At 38.2% G+C, this 21,468-nt stretch overlaps 1 protein-coding gene across 16 annotated transcripts in view; it reads right to left on the reverse strand.

Moving 5' to 3' along the window:
* Positions 1-1,980: 1,980 nt before the first annotated feature.
* ELAVL2 (ELAV like RNA binding protein 2) overlaps positions 1,981-21,468 on the reverse strand; it is a 168,809-nt gene continuing 149,321 nt past the window's right edge. For 13 of the 16 annotated variants that reach the window (XM_032860308.1, XM_032860313.1, XM_032860306.1 and 10 more), the window contains 4 exons: positions 17,622-17,775; positions 13,399-13,624; positions 5,375-5,413; positions 1,981-4,765 (listed from right to left, as the gene is read on the reverse strand). In XM_032860308.1, coding sequence (XP_032716199.1) covers positions 4,435-4,765; positions 5,375-5,413; positions 13,399-13,624; positions 17,622-17,775 — 750 coding nt within the window. In that variant the 3' untranslated portion in view covers positions 1,981-4,434. The remainder of the gene's footprint in view (positions 4,766-5,374; positions 5,414-13,398; positions 13,625-17,621; positions 17,776-21,468) is intronic. The other 3 variants (XM_032860300.1, XM_032860298.1, XM_032860301.1) reach the window with 2 other exon arrangements.

The raw sequence follows: 21,468 nt of genomic DNA on the forward strand, positions 1-21,468 counted from the left end.
ACTAAAGCAAGTTAGCTTGAAACCTATTCTGGGCTCTCAGAGCACTTACAACATTGTGGTCCTGGCCCTGTGGCTTATCTGTCCTCCAATCTGGGTGACAGTTTCCAAAAAGTAAGAGCCACACCTTGGTCATTTTTATAGACTGCGGGCACAACACACAGTACACAGATAACCAATAAGCCCATGCTGAACAGCCAAAACAACTTCTGTTTATTTCTATAAACCAGAATTCTGGAGAGGTTAATTTCAGTAACCCTATTGTCAACAGGCTGCCTGTATTAATGGTATAGATGTTTTAATTCTTCCAACTTAAAGGGAATTGAGCCTATTTCTGGGAATTTTCAGAGAAAGAATACAAAGAATAGTAGAGAAACAGGAGCCACTTCCCTGCAATGACTGAAGTTATAAATGTTCTTCAAACAATAATCGTTATGATTTGGGCAATACTTCTCTTTGAGGTTCTGATATGGTAACAGATACAAAGGATCAAAACCAATGCCTCTTAAATGTATCGTCTGATAAAAAAAATATATGCATACTCTTCTGGAAGTATATTAAAATTTCAACATAGTTACTGTTAAAATATATGCATTTTCTTATTTCTAGGTAACCCTCTGAAAAGGATGTTACAAGCTTTCACTACATTTTTGAATCTCTCATAAAGTAAGGGCAGGACTCTTACAGTCTTTTTTTTTTTTTTAACAAAAAGGCTAAATTGCTAACACTTTTACTCAGACCAGATTGAAATAATGTAAAATGATGTTAAGATTTAAAAATTTATGTTGGCAACCCTAACACAGAACTGCAATACTCTAGGATTATTTGCATTATCTCTCCCTGAGGGGAGAAAGGATTCTAAGGGTGAAAAAAATCTCTGAAGTATACCAGTAGTCTCACCAACCTTCTTTCCTGAGAATTTCTCCACTATCTGCTCAAATATAAAAGAACTGCTGACATGCAAACCAGTCAAAATACAGGTAAGCATGCAAGAGGAGAGAGGTAAGGGAGTGGGGGGGAGATGTTCTGATATCACAAAATCAGAGTATTAAATTCATATAATAAAGAAGCAGGTATGGAGATTTGAGATTAATTGCATGTTAGAAGAAAAGGAAATGTCTTGTCACTCAGCTATGCTCTTGACTACTAAGTTGTAAATTCAGGACAATTACTTTAGAATGGCTTTTTACAAAAAACAACTTACAGATATCAAATTTTAAAAAGCCATTTAGCACATTTTATAAGAAAAAAGAAGTACTTCATTAGTGCATCAAATTTTCTTAAGTTCTACAGAAGTAGACTCTTCACATAAAAGATCAGTGAGAAGTATTTTTCTTCCTCCACAGACCTGGTAAGGATGTGTAATGAGAACTGAACAGGTATATGCAACACAGATTTGACCCAGTTCCTGATGTGGACCCGTGCTACCCACATCAGCCTTAACCAAATGAAAACGGGGGTTTCTGAATTCAGAGAAGCGTCGCTTCACAATCTGGCACTTGGGCAACAAAAATAAATCTCACACACCAGCAGTTAATCCCACAGGTGAATTAAACCTTGCCGGCAGAAGCAGAGTAAGTTATCTTCCTTCTCTGGTTTTTCTTTAGCTCAAGTAAATGTGTGAGGACAATTCTCATTTGTTTAAGAAAAAAAAAAAAAAAAGTTGGTAATTATTAAATCAGAGAAACAGAATGATGTCAGCATCCAATTACCCAAACTTTACAACTAGCAGATGAAAGCAAGTATTCCTATAAAAATTACTCATTAAGTAATATTTGAAAGCTAACTATCAGAAATGTCATTCAAAAAAAATTTTTTTTTGCACATTCTACTTCAATTAACATGCTTCTGGAATTCTTACTTTAGATAACACAGCATTCAACTAAAGCTCTGAGAGAACCTCTTAACTCAAGAGGGTAAGTTTATAAGCCTGAGCACAGGAGCCCCCAAAATGTGTATAAAGACCTACTCACCACACTGTTCTTTCCCTTCAACTTTGTTTATTGATGTACTGAACATGAAAAAGTACAAAGAATCCAAACACAAAAGAAAACATGTACAGCCTCTTAAATACTCAACAGAATATATTTTCTATTCCAACAGATGTGAATTAAGTCATACTGTACAACTTCAAATAAATACCAGCCTTACATTTTATTAAGTGCTCTGATAAACACTGTAAAGTGAAGCACAATTTGCATGCCCTCTCATCAATGCCTTGGTTTGCTACAGTAGTATAGGAAAGAAGCATGTAGCTGCTGTTTTCCCAGGAGGGAAACCTTATTTTTTTTTTAAGTATATACATGTATTTTGTTTTTTAGTTTTTTTTTTTTTTTTAAACGCAGAAGGTTAACTCTGACAATCTAAATGCACCTAAGGATATGAGAAAGTGCTAAGCCAATTGATTTCTGAATAGCATTGAGTGGGTCAGCATGAAAACTCGCTTATTCACTTTAGCACGCGCCTCACAGTATATGTACTGTACTATACTGAAAAATTTTATAACTACAATTTTAAATAATAAAAAATAAAACTCAACGCAACCGCAAAGATAATGTACAACTATGTTATGCATAGCACATTGCCTGTTCTAAGGGGAAGCATGTGAGCATCTCAGTTTATACAAAAAGCAGGACGTAACTATATAGTTCTCAGTGCATCCTGATGAAGGCATTTTTGCCTTCAGCTTTTTTGAAAATTTATTATAAGCTAGATGCTAATCAGAAAATATTTTGTATTTTTTAAAATTTCTTTCATACATGGTAAAGACTTATTTTATTATTTCCCCAAATAGTGGTTTAAGCATCATACAAAGTTAAATTTCAGTAGCATACAGATATTTATGATTTTTGTATGAAAAATGTAAGGAAATTTGTTCAAAACCTATGGTTATACTCATTTTTTTTTTTACCACAAACATATTTATAAACGAAAATGTAGCATCACCATAAACAGCTGAAGCTAGACTATCTACAGACAAAATTAGCAACAAATCTGATGCACTGTAAATTCAAGTCCTCAGGACAACAAAAGTGATTAAGCAAGACCTCAAGTAACAATGTTAATGCCATTTACAAAGGAAAAAACTGATACAAAAACATTCAAAACCTGAACATCACTTGGCATGTAAGGGAAAAAAAAATCAAATTAGCTGAAAGGTTCATAAACACAAGGTCTTATTTACATTACACAAAGCTCAGGTGTTAGCCTTGAACGTAACTTTCAAAATACCTTCAAATATATCCAACTCAGATCACTTTTGCCGATTTGCTGCAGTACAAATCATGTGCAACATCTTTTTTCCTTAAGACAAAACAATTCTTCAAACAATACTGCAAGTACATCACTAAACACCATGAGCTCTATCTGAAGGGATTTCTTTAGGAAGAACAGATTTTTATTTCCCCCATCTCTTGGTAATTTAAATTTCTTGCCTGCTCTTATATATTCTTTTGTAAATTTTTTTTTATTTGTTTCAAAATCACAAATCAATGTGAGCCACCTATCACATAATAACCAGGATGATCAGACGCTCCACTGGTGATTACAAAAACGAAATCAGCAGTGTTTCCCCCATTGATTCTACTCCTTTCATACAAAGATCTCAAAAGTAGTATTTTCTACATCATAAATCTTTCTAAATTTTCCAACCGCTGCAAATTTCCTGGTAAATTTTAAAAGCTCACTAGGTGTCATATGAAGAGATTTCTCAAAGTATTCAAGTCAAAATATTTGTTCCAGGACCAGTAAAAAGTTTCTCCAAATTTTCTTTTTTATAAAAATAGATGCTTTTTTTAAACCCACATCAAAGAGGCTCTTATCTCTTTGGCAAGGTACTGCTTTACGAAAAGTTCTCCAGTATTCTTACAATAAGCGTTTATAATGTAGCCCCCCCCCTTCCCCAACCCAAATCATAATTACAAAATAAATACTGTTTTTAACTTCATAAATAAAAATGTAAACTTCAAAATACTTTTCTTAGACATAACAGCAATGCTTTAAATGTAAACCAAACACAAAGCTAATTGGAAAAAGAAAGAAAAGGGGGAAAAAAAGACACAACCAACTGAAGAATTACAACACAAAGCCTCAATATTTACTCACAGGTTCAAGGCAGTTATGTAAAAAGAAAAGAAATGTCTTCCCTTAGCTGAAACACTTTAAAAGGTCCACCTTCTTCAAAGAAGGCAATAGAATGCAATGTGACAGGTAAAAACCCTGTACCTCTTGTCCATATTCAAACATAAAAGATATTTAAGAAGTTTTAATTCAAATACTAGCAATAAAAAATCTCACATATTTCTTAGGATGCTAAGTAGTCGTTTTATCCCCATCTCAACACTGACTTACAAAGACATTTACTAATGTATAAAGTTTCTCTTAACTTGCCTTTGTTGTATAGTTTTCATATATAAATGGACTGAGGACAAGAGCTCATTAGGCTTTGTGCGTTTTGTTTGTCTTAAAGGAGACCTGCAGTACTCTGTCTCCCAGACGGTATCCATTGAGGCTAGCTATCGCCATGGCAGCCTCATCATAGTTTGTCATAGTCACAAATCCAAAACCTTTGCATTTATTGGTGTTAAAGTCACGGATGACCTTCACGTTGGTGACAGCTCCAAAAGGCCCAAACATTTGCCACAGGATACTCTCATCTGCGTCAGGAGCCAGGTTGTACACAAAAATACACCACCCTGTTCCTGGGTGCCCAGGGATATTAATTCCAGCCAAACTGGTCATTCCATCAATGGTCATTGGAGAAAACCTACTAAACAAAATAGGAAACACACACACACACACACACAAACCACACACCACACCACACACACACACACACAAATAGAAACAGAGGTTGGTTACAGCAATGGACGTATTTTTTTTCCCCTCCCAGCCCAAGAGTTGCAGTAACCCCCTCCCCTCCAACAGATATATACAACTATCTGATGTTTCAACCAAGGTCTGTGTGTGTGGCTTGCGGTGACATGCTATATTGACAAGGTATTAATAAATTATGAAATGGCCATTATATGCTGTACTGAACAATACGACCCACAAGAGCAAAGAAATATATTTACAATATATTTAGAAGTGGCTTCATGAATTAAGCAGGATTGGAGGGAGGGGGTACCAACACATACACACACATGCTATAGCGTCGCAATGCAATATAAAACAAATAATGGGGTTTTTAAAGACCAGGTGGCATCCAGTGGTATACAAATACTCAAATCAACCGTGCTTCAAAAAGCAACTTTTCATTAGGTTGTACATGCAAAAGAAAACTGAACACAAACTCATGAAGGGTGTCACTGCCAAAATCAAAGAAACTAATCAATTATGGAAAGGGATTATGAGTATCATGAACCTCTATCATTACCTCTTTACTCCATAAGCCATATTGAGCAGATTGTCCAACCTGCAAAACATACATTTAGCAAACTTCAGTTTTTAATTTTCCCCCTTGATGTTCAAGAAAGCTGGATTTGTTACAGCCATCTTCCAAGGGGATATTTGTATGTTAATTCTATGTGAAGTCTCAGAACTTTAGGTCTTTTCACATCCCTGGGAAAGTGGTACCCACTGGCCCAAGACACTAGCTCTTCCGATGGATGGTTGATCCTTACAGTGACCAGAGCCATGCAGGCATAAGGTAGGTGGTCATTCAGAGAGGAAACGTGGAGGCTCTGCAGCCGTTCGTCTTTGGGTTCTCACCTATTATCAGGTAAATTCTAAGTTCTCCATGTGCACTTATGGGTAATTTATACTACTGTTTAAAAAAAAAAAAAAAAAAAAAAAGACAGAAGAAGAAAACAGGCCTCAAATGGAGTCACCTGTGCTGAGCCCCATGTCAGCAAACCAAGACTTAGTATCTAATCTAATAGTAGGTTCAAGAACACAAACTTTAACCAGTCAAGCTGGAATTACCTGGTCAGCTCTAGTGATATACTTTGCCTGAAACGACTCCCACCCTCCTCCCAAAGGAAGGTGACCTTGCCTGAAACAATCCAGAGATTGTTTTTGTTAGAAATGTCCCTTTTCCTGTTAGAAATGTCCCTTTTCCTGCTCCCTTCTGCCTATAAAAACCTTCCATTTTGTACAGCTTCTTGGAGCTCCTTTCTATTTGCTAGCTAAGATGCTGCCTGATTCATGAACTGTAGAATAAACCAATTTGATGTTCAAATTTACTCAGCTGAATTCTGTTTTTAACATTAAGTTTTATAACTCCATTGACTCCTTGTATACCAGGCACACTGATTAAGTGACTTGCCAAAGACCATAGGGCTAATAAATAGTGACGCCAAATATTCATAAATTTCCCTTCAACCTCTCAACTCGGAAAGACTTTCATTTCTTACAAAATGGTGTGTTACAGGTAGAAAGAACCTTACAGACTGTATCAGCTCAATCTGCCGTTTCTCCTTGTGCTCAAATAAGGTGCAGAAAAAGACAACACACTCATTGCTTCAGTGAGCAACAGGGCAAAGAGTTCAGACTCTGAGATTGATGCTTATTTTGACTACGCTACAGAATATGTAGCTCTACGCAAAGTCTAAGTCAGGTAGAAACCAACCAACCACCCTGAACCTCCCTTAAAATTTTTAAAACAAAGTAGTTGGTGGTATGTAGGTACTCTTTAAAACTCTCCATCCTTTCCCTATTTCAAAAATTAAGTTGATTTTATAATATTTGCTTCTTTTTGCTTAGAGACCATTCTGATGTCCCAAATTTCCATAATATATACCAATTAATTACACGTATTTAGAGGAGGTGGGCACAGCTTATGGTAGACCGAACCACCTTCAACTGCCACGATGTTCAACACTCTCCAAGTGAGACCCTGAGGCAGGGGGAACAGTTTTGTTCTTTAACACCTATGAAAGGTAAGTCTGAAAAATGCCTCAATGTTGTTGTCTAACCTGTGGCCTCAAATGAGACTAGGGAACACATAAGAAAGCGATTGCTTCTAGTTTTATAAAAGCCAAAAAACCATCTCTTTCTGGTGTTTTACAACTGGAAAAGGAATCTTCACACATTTCTGTCCACAACCACCTCTGGGCATTTTGTGTGTTTTGTAAAAATGGAAAGAAATAACTGAGCTGATGCAATGCAAAGTGTAAGGAAACAGAACAAATCACAATGACAAAGGATCCTTATCTGTGTATGTCTATTGTCTTGTCCCAACACCCTCTCAGAAGCAGGGAAATGTTCATTCTCCACTGTGCCACTAAGCATAAAGCATACACCTGGATCACTGCAGGTTTAAAATAACTATCTGTTGACAAATAAAGCAATAAGGTTACAAATACTATCCTTAACTACTTAATCCAGAATGAAAAGTATCAGGAGGGCTGGCCCAGGGAGCCTGTTTGCACATGCAAGGAGAAAGCACGTGTGTGGAAAAAGCACACAGGTGGGAGGGCTTGGGTTTTCTGCAGAGGCAGTAAGTCAAAGACATCAAGGCTTTATACGCCAAAAGAAAGGCCACAATCACCAGAATAAAGATGCACACAACTTAGTATCACCAACCATCAAGTAATGTCATACAGAAAATTTCATACAGTGACAGGAATGATAAAGAATGCATTTGGCATATGATACCTGTAGAGTAGAATGGCAATTGAAGTCTCCTTCCAAAGTGCTGAAGGGCCGGGATGCAGAGACACCTTATCGATTCACTCAAAACAGAGTTACACCATCTCTGCCCAGGTTGGGAGTATCACACTTTGCCACCATCAGTCAGCTTACTATACCAACCGAAAGCCCGGGGATGGAATCTCCTAAGCAAGTGTTCAGTATTTTCAAGACAGGTTGGAAACCAAAACTGCTCCAGAAGTGAACTACACGTGTTAGGGAGAGACATCTCTTTCCCCATTCTCCATCCAAGGACCTTCCAGGCAGGAGGCCTAAGACTTCTACACTAGGATCTCTGAGGACCCTCTCAGTGAGCCTCCTAAGCAATGGGTGCTCCACGTGAACACTATGCACCCCAAATCTCGTAGCAGCTGGAAAACCGTAAACTAAGCATCTTCTCTTTTAACTGCCTAGTTTACAGTTCGCTCAGACATAGGACCATTATTGCTCTCCAGAACTATATATTGTTGTTGGGTGTGTCCAGAGCTCAAGGACAGCCATCTTTTACATGTGGTCATTTAAAAACAGAAGCCAATAGTTAATGGAGACTAAGTCAGTAGTGTCCAGAATGATCCAGGGGGGTGTGAATGACGACATACTACAGTGTGGAAGAAGAGAGTCCATTCAAAAGATACATTCAACTTGAAAAGTATTCTTTATTCAAATTTAATGGCTGTACCGCAACCAGTACCCTCACTCAGCAACAAGTACCCTCAATCAGTCCCCACACATTGCTTCCTTTCCTGAGGGAAGACTGAGCAGTGCTCAAGGGAGGTGGCACTCTTGCCCTGTTCTGTAGCTTGGATATAATCCACTTTACAAATAGCACATTAAGTGGATCTGGAGGATTAGATAGGGAGGCCTAGCTTTAATTTAAAAAAACATCCAAGAAGAGGTAGCTTCACAATGATTTCTACAGAAATCATCATGATCAGAGTCAGGATGATACTGGTAAAAGCAGTCCAAGTCAACAGAAACAGGGAGAGCTGACTATTTCTGATTATTTTTCCTCTTCCTAGTACAAAGTCCGTGATGAGGTCAGACACAAGATAATCCAACATGCAGTTCAAAATTACTAAGATACTTTCACAAATCTTGCCTTAAAGATACAGGATTTACTAAGATACTGGATAAATGAAGTCAGTCAGCATGATAATAAGCAAGATATTTAAAATATTGTTTCTTTCATCTTTATGTGTATTTTCTATGTTTGATTAGGGTTTAAGAGTTCATGAATGTGGGGCGCCTGGGTGGCTCAGTGGGTTAAAGCCTCTGCTTTCGGCTCAGGTCATGATCCTGGGGTCCTGGGATCAAGCCCCGCATCGGGCTCTCTGATCAGCAGGGAGCCTGCTTCCTCCTCTCTCTCTACCTGCCTCTCTGCCTACTTGTGATCTCTGCCTGTCAAACAAATAAATAAAATCTTAAAAAAAAAAAAAAAAGTTCATGAATGTAACAGCACCAAGCCCATATTCATATAATTTATGAAAAAATGATATACTGGGGATAAGGGTATAAACATTTTCCTCTCAACAGGAATACAACTCAGACAGCACTATTTTGAATATTAGGTAGAGCATTCTCATTTCAAAGTTAGAAGTTACAAAAAGAAAATATCTATTTAATTTCTAAGAAATTTAGCCGACAGACTATGGGGAGGCCCACACGCAAGTAGAAAGGGAAATGTGAGGTCAATTAAAGTCAGAAATAAAAATATAAAGAGAGATTACTAATGGGTAATAAAGTGCAACTCTGAACTCTACAAATAATGGTTCTCAAAACCTCTCCAAAGCACTGGCCAAGATGTGCTTTGAAGTTAAACCACAAGATCATCAACGTATCCCTTATCCTATTAGATGGTGTCATCTATCCTCTAAGGAAAAAAAAAAAAAAAAACTACTCAGGAGGACTGATACCGGTTTCTTCCAAAAGGAAATTATAAGAGTAGCAACCAGCACATGCCTTCAATGCAACACAAGCATGGATTTAAAAGGCTGCTTTAAAAATGCATAAAGGCTTACAGAAGCAGGCACACAGGCCATTAGACTAGATCACGTTCAATAAAATCAAAGCTGCTCCACAAGAAGAGAGATGAAAAATTTGGCCAAAAGCTTAATTCTGACATCATGTCCTAAAAAATATACTTAAGGGGCTTGAACTATACTATCCATCCCAATAAATAAAGATGGTTTTATTTTGAAAACTGAAGTCAATTAAATAAACATATTAGATCAGCAGTGTTCATGTTAAAATAATTCTCTATTCCTATGGGTTGACTGAGCCATAAACTTCACAAGCCCACTTTTAAACTTAATCCTTATTGCATGGGTTTTACATTTTTCTGACTTCAAAAGATATGGTGCATTTCATGAGTATTAAAAATACCCTTGAGGGGCACCTGGGTGGCTCAGTGGTTAAAGCCTCTGCCTTCAGCTCAGGTCATGATCCCAGGGTCCTGGGATAGAGCCCCACATCAGGCTCACTGCTTAGCAGGGAGCCTGATTCCCCCCCTCTCTGTCTGCTGCTCTGCCTACTTGTGATCTCTGTCAAATAAATAAATAAAATCTAAAAAAAAAAAAATCCTTGACTATTATTATAATACTTAGAACTTGTATTCTCCAGTCTCCTTGAACTCCCAAGGTACTATGACGACATAAAAAACAGAGTGAGAAATGCACTGTCTACTGGAAAGTGCCAAAGTAAAGGCCTTAGGACACAGATGTCAGGGACAAAATATTCCTGCAATGATCTAGATCTGAGTGAGAGAGGAGCAAAATACCAACATAAGAAGCAACTCCTTTAATTCAATAGTCTTTGTGAAGAGAAAGTAGATTCAACCTTAATTCAACAGAAAAGGGACAAAGATACAGGTAATAACACCAAGTTTTTAAAGTATTAAAAGCAACCAAACATATACCAGGTTAAACCTGAATTCTAGGAATAAAGGCTCACAATTTCTTCCAACACTGCGTCTAGACCAAGCACTTTCACTTAGCTCAAGACTAGTTCATTACTTATTATCCACACAGAGGTTTAAGGAAGGAATGGAGGGCAGTAGAGACGAAAGTCAGGAATCTGAAAGCAATCTTCTGTTTTCTGAAACTGAGTTTCCCTTACAACAGTTCTTATTCCCATTTTCAGAATTTCTTTTTCTAGCAGTCAAGGAAGAATTTCAAGTTAATAACATACGGAACAAAAAGATAAAAGCAAAGGATGAGCAGAAAGATATTTAGAAAGATATTAAATGTGACCATGAGAACACCCTTGAAAGCGTTCCCAACCCACAAGTAAGAAGCACGAAGCATGCAGGAGTGGGCTGGGTGGGGTTGTGTGCAGACACAGCAGTTAGAAGCCTGGTCTGGGAGTCTCAACGGGCCTCACCATTTCAATGATCAGGCATTCTCCTGCAGATCCTGCCACCTCAGACCTCTTGTCTGACCTTCCTCATCATTTAGTCTTGACCCTCAATACACAGTTTTACTTAATAACTACTATGAAATGAAATCAGAGCTTACAGTGGGGAACACCAGGAAAAAACTAACAATGTAAAACGAACACAGCTTTCCATTACCATCAAACATTTTATATTTTCACAGGGTTGAAATCAACCAGTAAATCTCAAAGAGCCTCCCTCTATGTAAGCTCAAAACTCTTTTGTAGACCCCAAAGAGATTACCTGGATAGGCTATCCAGGAAACGCCTCTAAAATTCCTTCAAGTTTGCACAAAATTTGCAGGAAATATTATTTACTTTAAGATGCCACACAGGAAACCTACAGGCGGAGCTTCAAAAATACAAACAAAAAACTCCCAAAAAATGGTTTTGTGAGGTTTTTCTCTACAAGGGCTAGTATCAAGCTGCTCCAAATGCATCTCTCCCCCTGCAGCCATGGCCTGGAGTACCCACCACCGTCATGGGGAGCAGTGTTTCCTGACAATGTGTTGGTGTGCGGGGCTTTTGTTGTTGTTGCTGTTGTTTTTTTTTTCAACATCGCAAAATTTAAAACAGAGAGTAAACACAGGCTCAATCAACTGGGTAACCCCGTCATCTAGTTTCAGATGGATCCTTTCGACAGTCCCACCTCTACTGCCAGGGCAAAAGCCAGCCTAAGTAGGAACTGAACACAGAGTTTATGGTGAATTTCTTTCTCACACCTCACGTGACACAACTGACTACTTTTTTGAAAGCAGGTATTTCACCAATTTCATCTCTATTCTTTGGCACTCCTAAATACCCCAAATGAAAAAATGCTATGATTTAAGCTCAAAAACATAACTCCTCAGGGTGCCTGGGTGGCCCAGTGTGTTAAGCCTTTGCCTTTGGCTCAGGTCATGATCTCAGGGTCCTGGGATCAAGCCCTGCAACAAGCTCTCTGCTCAGCGAGGAGCCTGCTTCCCCATCTCTCTCTGCCTCCCTATCTGCCTACTTGTGATCTCTCTCTGTCAAATAAATAAATAAAATCTGGGGAAAAAAAAAAAAAAAAACCCTCCTCATTAAGCTACATTTATGATCCTATTTTTGGTAAGTAACTATTCTGCCCCTGCAAGGAAAGAAAACTGATAATGCATTTGGGATTTTAAAAAAAAAAAAAAAATTAGCATGGGGTTAGATGGAATTACGGCTGCAGTACACCATATGGCCAAAAAGGATATTAAAAAATGTTCTAGGAAAAAAAAAAAAAAAAAAAAAACTGGGTGGCTTTGCTTATGAAACCAGAAGTTCTTTGTGCTGTGCTTAATGTCTTAAAGTCACTGTTCTCACATGCAGATCGGAATGTTTTTATAATGACTCTTGATTTGATTGTTACCCCAGGTTTAAATTAAAAGTTGAAAAATTAAAATATTTATGCCTATCTAGAAGATAGAATGTCTTCTTTGGGCTGAAGATGCATAGTCATTCTACGGACTATACAAGGGTCTGAAAACTACCACCCACAGGCCAAATCCACACTGCCATCTGCTTCTGTATCGCCCAGGAGTGAAGAATGGCTTTTACATTTTTAAAGAGCTGTTTAAAAAAAGATCTATATGCTACAGAGACCATGACCCCCAAAGCCTAAAATATTTACTATCCAGCCCTTTACAGAAGAGGTTTGCCAACCCCTAAAATACAAGAAATAAAAATTTTAAAAGGGGATAGGGATCCATTTGTAGAAACTTAATGTTTTCACATAGGTTTTATCTCCTTAGTGGTGTACACATTATAAAACAAAGTAACTGAAAGAGCTTGACCTAAAAGCTGAACTACGAGAATAAAATCTTACCAAGAAAAGAAAAGGGGAAAAAAAAAAAAAAAAACTAGAAAGGGGAAATCAGAAGCACTGGAAACAGAAAGAACCCGCATTCCATAGATCAGGGTTTCTCAACCTCATACGATTGATGTCTGGAGTTAGACCATTTGCTGCTGTTGGGGGTTATGCTGTACACTGTAGACATTCAGCAGCATCCCTGATCTCTACCCAGCAGATGCCAGGAGAAACTGCACTCAGGTTATGCCCACACAATGTCTCTGGATGCTCCCCAATGTCCCAAGGGGCACAATTACTCCCCAGTTGAGAATGACTGCTATAGCTTATTGTCCTTTTTTGTTACCATCTTCAGTATTAGCAAAAGACACTATACCCCAAATATGTTTTCTCTATCCCCATAAGAAATAGAAAGAAAACACCACCAGCAACAGTAAGAACAAGCCAGAATCCTGTCAACAGTACTGCACAGTGAACCTGAGAGTTCTGAGTGTAGTAGCTGGGCGTAAGAACCAGACCAGACTTACCTAAAACGCTGTGCCTGCTGAGCTAGTGGTCCTGGATACCTTCTGTTTGGAGACTGGTACAGCTGGGAAAGGATGGCCTGATTGGTTTTTTGGCTTGGATTATTAGCAAACTTTACAGTGATTGGCTCTGTGGCACCAGGAGGTTTCTGGCCATTTAGGCCTTTGATAGCTTCTTCTGCCTCAATCCGCTTGTCAAATCGAATAAACCCTACACCCCTTGATATGCCTATTGGTAGATTTGGGTAAGGATTTGGGAAAGAGGGAGCGGAAGGAGAAGGGAGGGAGAAAAGAAAGGATAAATTAATTTTTCCTTCTCAAAAACATGTCTTCACCCACATAGAACATCTGCCACAAAACCACAGGAGGAGGAAAGTTTCACCTTACTTTAGTAGCAATTCAATCTAGAATCCCAATTTTGTATTTTTTAATGCATCTACACAATCTCAATACCCACCATTACATGCCTACCAATAAGCCTACACAAATAGAAAGCACGCAAATATATCCATGTTCTCCCTACCTGCTGCCTTCTCACTCCCCCATAGACTCCCTTGTCTTTAATAATGTCAACAATAGCATGCCTGATTTCTACTTCTCACATTATGGTATCAGATAAGCAGCTCAGTAATGAAGGGCACAGTAGCTTCCTTTCTTGTAAGGGGGAGAAAAGAACCAGGCATTTACTAAAAATTCTAAAAAGCTATGCTAAAAATACATCACAGTGGTTGAAAGATATTTCAGCTAAATTTTTAAATAATAAAATTCTACTTAATAATATTACAAAGGATACTGGCCTGCTAAGAAAAATGTCTGAAGAAGCTTTTCTGGTTCCCTAAACTCCCCCCACTGGTTTTAACTAGCTAAACTTTATGAGAGAAACAATATTATAAGGAGAAAAAGGGATAAAAGAAGACCTATATTTTTAAAATAAAGAAAATAGAAATAAAGTCTCAAAGTTTTCTGGCTCTAGCAGTATTACTCCTATGGAAATGCCGTTCTCTGTCTCATGCTCTCTCCCCACTCTGAGAGACAAGAATAGGGAAGCAGGGGGATGGCCAAATACCCGTCCAGCTTTTGAAAAATGGCAGAGAAAAACCCAACACATTCTATTTAATTAGCTTTAATGGGCTAGCTGAGGTAGCCATAGCTGGCCATCCGGAGATAAACAGTTGTAGGGAAACACTTTCTTGGCAAGCAAATTGGTACTAGCTATGCTAGCTTAGGACTAGTAGCTAGAAAAATCTAGATGATTCAGAGCATATAAATGAAGACTAGAACGAGAGGTTATTGAGAAAGGCCGAGAAAATGTACTCGACCATCATGATTTATAGGAACTTTAAAAAAGAATGAAGTTCTACTTGCTTTGTAATTAACACTGTGTAAGTTCACTGGTGTAGAATTTTTTTCTAAGGTGGAGAGGCATTTCTTCCAGACACCTATCTCAGCCCATACCACTTTTCCTTTCCTATTTAAGTTATATCAGTTGTACATTATTACTACCTGATGACTAACAAAATTGCAGGTTTTCTTGTCCATTTCAGATAAACTGAATAATTTCGCCTTGAAAGTCTTAAGTAGAAAGATTAAAGATAAAATGGTGAAATGATAGTAAATATATTCTTTTAGTTATCCACTAACATGAAGAATTAATAACCCCTAGAACTTAACTATTCCGTGAGGAAAGCATTAGGTTAGCACTGCAATAGCCTCCACACAGGCTGAGTCACCCAAATCTGAGGTCCTCTAACTTGAGCATGCATCAGAAAAACCCAAAGAGGGGTGCCTGGGTGGCTCAGTGGATTAAAAGCCTCTGCCTTCAGCTCAGGTCATGATCTCAGGGTCCTGGGATCAAGCCCCGCATGGGGCTCTCTACTCAGCAGGGAGCCTGTTTCTCTCTCTCTCTGCCTCTCTGCCTACCGGTGATCTCTCTGTCAAATAAATAAAATCTTTTTAAAAAAGAAAGAAAAAGAAAGAAAGAAAGAAAGAAAGAGAGAGAGAGAGAGAGAAAGAAAAGAAAAGAAAAGAAAAGAAAAGAAAAGAAAAGAAAAGAAAAGAGAAGAGAAAAAAGAAAAGAAAGAGATTAACCCAAAGAGGGATGCCTGGATGGCTCAGTCAATTAAGCATCTGACTCTTAGTTTTGGCTCAGGTCATGATCTTACCGGTCGTGAGATGGAACCCAAAGTCTGGCTTGGTACTCAGTGGGGAGTTCGCTTGAGATTCTTTCCCACTGCCCCTCTACCCACTTATGAGTACATGCTCTCACATGCTTGTTCTCTCTCTGATATAAATAAATCTTTAAAAAAAAAAAAAAAAGAGAGAGAGAGAGAGAGAGAGAAAATAACCAAAAAGCTGGGTATTATGCCCACCTTTAAGAGATGGGACTTCTGTATCAGAAGTGAAATCTAGGGGTGCCTGGGTGGCTCAGTAGGTTAAAGCCTCTGCCTTCAGCTCAGGTCATGATCCCGGGGTCCCGGGATTGAGCCCCGCATCAGGCTCTCTGCTCAGCGGCGAGCCTGCTTCCTCCTCTCTCTCTTTCTCTCTGCCTGCCTCTCTCCCTACCTGTGATTTCTGTCAAATAAATAAATAAAAATCTTAAAAAAAAAAAAAATCACTACTGTAAAAAGCATGAATGATATGAGCCCCCAAATAAGGTATTTCTGTTGCTTTAAGCAAATTTATCTGGATTGCTAGACCTGGATTTCTTCTATTTAACCGACTAACAGTCTGTGTGATATAGCAAAGTGACAGAACATACACGGATGATTACAAAATGCAGCTATGATGAAAAGGCAGTTTTCTTATATTTCTTCCCTAGACTAAATTTTCTTCATACGGCCAAACCTATAGGCCATTCTCCCAGGCATGTATATGAAGGTAGATATCTTTCTACCCAAAACTCTTAAGGATGCTGCTTCTTATGTATGAAGCCCATTAACAGCACAGGGGAGCAGAACATGACTGCTTGTGTTCAAACTCAGATCTTCACTTGAAGAATTAAAAACTTGGCCTAATTTGTATTCTGTAGTTAATCTACTGCCCCCGTTGGGTTTTTTTTTGTTTGTTTTGCTTTGTTTTTTAAGATAAGAGCAGAAATAAATGTTTTATAGAAACTAAAAAGACAATAGAACAGATCAGGGAAACAAGGAGCCACTTCTTTGAAAAGATCAACAAACTGATAAATCTCTAGCCATATACATCAACACAAAAAAAGAGAGAAGACTCAAAATCAGAAGTGGAAGAGGAGAAATAACAGACCCACAGAAATACAAAGGATGATAAGAGATTATCGACTGCTTCCTTTAGAAAAAAACAGACACCGTATTACACGATGATACATCTCCTCTTACGGTAGCAGAAGAGAGAGAAAAAGGAGAAAGAAAACAGGGAAAGTGAAAGGAAAGAAAAGGAAGAAACACAAAGAAAATTAAAGAGGAAAATCTATCTATGTTTTCCCCCAAAATCTTCATGTGACCACTTGAGTATATGGTAATACAGCCAATTTTCCCCTCCTTACCATGTTTCTCCATTTCCGCTCTTTTTAAAAAGAATAAGCATTGTTTTTATAATAGAAAATTATAGTTTATTCTTAAAATCCATGGTCAAACCTATATAGCTAGCTTTTCTTTAAAAGCTTTGGCAGAAGAGCACCCCTACAAAAGTTTTAATAAACCTATTAGTCTCCTCATTTTGGTTTGGTCAAAAGTTATACCAGGCATAAAATAAATTTTCAACATTCAAAATGTCAAACTCTGACACATGCCCGCATAACACAGGATGGACCTAGAAACCAGCCTGAACAGCTAGTGTGGACACAGGGTCATGCTCCCTTAGAGAACAAGGTACATACTGCTGCATTAAACTATGCTTTTTACAAGAAAAAAGACTATTTATTAGAAGGAGTATTTTACGAGGAGGATAAGGGCTTTTTTCAAACAGAAGCTTGGAAATGAGGATTATATCATCTACAAATTTATTACATGCCATAAAACAGACTTCAAAACTGCCCCTTCGGGGTACAAATGACGCAAGCTCGCTCACCCCATTCCACAATCTATTTTTATCCATGCAGATTTATGAACAATTCCCACAGAAAATTGTGTTTTCTGGTCCACATATACCTTTGGTGTGTTCCAGAGGCAAGATCACTGTATGGAAAGGCAGAGTATTTCACAGTCTGCCACTCAGAAAGTGTCAAAGATTGTCTGGAGCAGCTGCCTACTTACCGGTGACCTGGTCAACAAGAATACGAGAAGTAATGATGCGTCCATATTGTGAAAAAAGCTGCTCCAACTCCTTCTGGGTCATTGTTTTCGGAAGTCCGCTGACATACAAATTCGCATCTCTGATAGAAGCCGAACTTGGGCGAGCATAGGAAACCTAGGAAAGGAAAATGGAATTAAGCATCTACACACACTCAGTTACCTCCCTTCAAAAATTCAAAGACTGTCTAAAGTTAGCAGCTTTTCCATACAGAGCACATAACAAACAATGAAGTTACAGCAAGTCTGGCGTTAACAGTTTTACTCATTTCTGGAGAAATGCTCAACAAATGGGAAATGCCACTCCCCTGGGGGAGAGAAAAGGGAGTATTTATCCCTAGGTTTGCAAGTTTTCAAAACAAACCACACAGCACAGCAATAGGTTGTCCTCAGTGGGGCCAAACCCCTAAACTAGGAATGTAGGCTCAATAATTAAGTTTAAGGACTCTAAATTCATCCAACACATTTTTGTGACCTGTTTTTGAGCCTCTTCCATCTCTGCTGGTGGTGGTACAAAGTTTCTAAAAAGTCACCCTATTATCAGTAAGTATGCCTTTTTGATTCATTATCAAAATAACTTTCTACCATCCCTAAACTCCTACAAATTTAAGCACGTGAATGAGTTACATCCCTTGTCACTCTTTGCTTATTATTTTCTTGTCCACAAGTCTCTGTAGTGTTGTTTTTCCAAAAGGTCTTTAGTCCCTTTATTGCCTCTACCTACCATCCTTTCAAAAAGCTTCCTCTCTTTAAGACATAATGTCCAAAATTTTAGAAGGATGGAAGACAAAATAAGATTGCCTTATTTTGTATTTATTTGTAATTATTTGTAATTAACATTCTTCATGTAAGCTCCATGCCCTAAGGAACTACATCTCTTTTTCTTATAATGATCATCCTTAATATCTTGGCATGTGATAGATGCTTGAATATTTCCTGAGTAAAACCCATCTCATACCCCACTGATCCTGTGGGTTCACACCAGCTTGGTATACCACAGGATTTAAGGGACAGTTCAGGCAGTCATCAAGAGCTTGCCCAAATTATAACTGATGGCTCTTTGCTTAGAACTATCTCTGCCATTTTTCAGACAGCTTTAAGTCTCATATGCTATTCCTTACCACATTGCCTGTGGTTTAATTCTGAGCTTTCCTGGACTATCTTCCTGTAAGAACTTCACAACATACCCCTCCCCCATTTTTCAGATCATTCATAAAAATGGCCAGTGGGTCTAACTCTGATTTGTTTAGGTACCATAACATGACAACTTCTGCTTACTTCTTTTATCTATTAGTATCCACCTTTAATCTAGTCCGTTGCTCATTACATTACATTACAAAGGCAACAACAAAAATCATCTTTTCAATTTAAACAAGCTTTTTTGGTATTTTCAAATATTTTCTCCATGGTTTAAATTATGTCCACAGTGTTATCAGCTTTTTATTTTTGGCTTTTCAGGGGGAGAAAAAAAAAAGCCAGGATTTATACTCCTTTATAACAGTCTTGCTCTTTCACCTCTGCTCCACCAGTGTTAACATTTAATATTCTTATCCTTTATTCAACAAATTTGCTCATTAACAATTGAAAATACACCTGTTGGTCCAAACACGGTATGTGAAGTGAAGTGAGCACTGTCCTGTCCTACACATACAAGGAACTTGGAATAGTGGTAGAGAGCAGATAGATAACTATTCACATGTGCTTTGTCTCTACGCCTAAATACCTAAACACTTAAGAAGAATGAAGACTGGGGAACTTAAATTTAAGTGGAAAGTAAGAAATGAAGGCAAGTTCCAAATGATCACCAAAATAATTCAAGTGGAATCTAGTCTTGGGGCTGCTATAAACTGAAAAAAACAAAGCAAATGAATTACACACGCACTCAGTGGTATGAAAAAATGAATAACCAGTTTCTTTTCTAAAGCACAATTCTCCATGATCAGGGTAAGCTAAAAATCCCACCACTTAAACTTGCTTTCAGTGCAGGGAGCGCTCAGCAAGTCAGCTGTTCGGCTGCTCCGGGTCACAGGACTCAAGCGTTCCCTTTAGGAAGAGCCACTTCCCACGGGCCCCAGAGTAAGCATCTGTACATTTTCAAAGTTGGGAGGCTCCCTTCCAAGGACCGATGAAGCAGGCCTGGGAGGCAGGCAGCCACTCCATGAGCTCAAGCAAGGCGTGAGGTAATGTAGTTCTAGGTGACAGCTCTCTAACCAGTACGCCTGGGCTCAAAACTACATGCCATTCATTAAAGGTTCTGTGAACTTGCATAAATTATGTAAGTCTATTACCACGTAACTGTACCTTCTTTGTATGGTTATTAGGAATAATTAACAAAATAATTTCTAATCTACATAAAATTCTTAACACAGAACCTAAAAACCTAGGTGACTATAAATATTATTTATCTCTACAAGCATCTGAGAATATAGGTAAAGACACAGACCATTAAAGTTGAAAGTAACCTGAATCCATTACTGTGTTCCAGAATAATTTACTCATGCAGTGACATTTACTGCTCTGTGCATTTCAGAGGTGTGTGGGTGGAGTGTTTTAAAAGTTATCCTAAAATATATTTAGGAAAACGGGTTTATATTTAGTGCTTATATAAAAGCTTTGAAAACATTACTTGGGTCAGTTATGTTATCTGCTTTTTTTTTTTTCTTCAATGTCTGGTCTTAAGTTTACATTGCTTCTTTAATTCTCAGCTTGTATTGACAATATTTTATTTTCTGTTGATGCTCTAGCATCTGGGGCCTTGATCCTGGAGAGACTGCCCCTCCCAGGTATAGCTACTTCCTGAGAGACAGTAAATGACCCCCGTGAGCATGCCTTTGATATATGAACAACCAACTCAGAGCCCACACCTGTAACTCCTTTATCAAATTCTCACCTACCACGCCTATTCCCCCCTGTCCTCACCCCAGGGAGCCAGATGCCTGACAACTACCCCCCACCAAGCTAGAGTCCTCCAAAATTATTCACACTAACTAGTGCTAAACTTATTCAGCACACCTACTCTGCTTCCCCCATTTCCTTTCCACAAGGAACTCTAGTAAAAGCTCTGGGCCATGCTCTGCCCTCCTGACTGACCATCCCTGATGCCTCCGCATGTGACCCTACATGTCATGCTGACATACCCTGTTTCTAAAGATCTGTAACTATAAACTTCTTCCTTCATAACGATAACTTCCATGTCTGCATATCCTACCATACCTGATTAAAAGCAATCCTGGGTACATTTTTAGAATATGGGCACATTAGAAGGGCTCCAAGAATCAATACTAAGCCTCTGCAAAAGAGTATTTTTCAATAACTTTGTCAGAAACTGGTTCCCATCACCACAGGCATGACAGAGGTAACTACATTGCATATAAACTCACAGTAGTAACAAATAATATTTCCATTTAATTTACACATAGGGACTTACAAGACTTCATCATGTGAAAGCATTTTCAAATAGAGTGTTTTGTTTGTGGTAGGTAAGGCACACATTAGTATTTTATAGCTGGGAAATAGGTAAATAACATGCCTAATGTTACATACCCCTGGATTCAAACTATGATCTTCTGACCCCATGTCCTTGCAGCCTTGTCCCGCTCTCTTTCTACAATTTACCACACTATAGTAACTTTTGTTCTGAAAGTTTGGAAAAATTAAATGAATCTTGGTTGTTTCTTACACACACCACACACACAGTGAAATTGAGCTAAGACAGAAGAAAAGAGGATGACTCTAGAAATTATAGTTAAGTCAAAGTTATTTTATCTCATTTTCCATTAATATTTCTAAAAAGTAACTTCTCCCAAGAATG

Source organism: Lontra canadensis, unplaced genomic scaffold, assembly GCF_010015895.1.
Source record: "Lontra canadensis isolate GAN:19392208 unplaced genomic scaffold, GSC_riverotter_1.0 scaffold19, whole genome shotgun sequence".
Taxonomy (NCBI): domain Eukaryota; kingdom Metazoa; phylum Chordata; class Mammalia; order Carnivora; family Mustelidae; genus Lontra; species Lontra canadensis.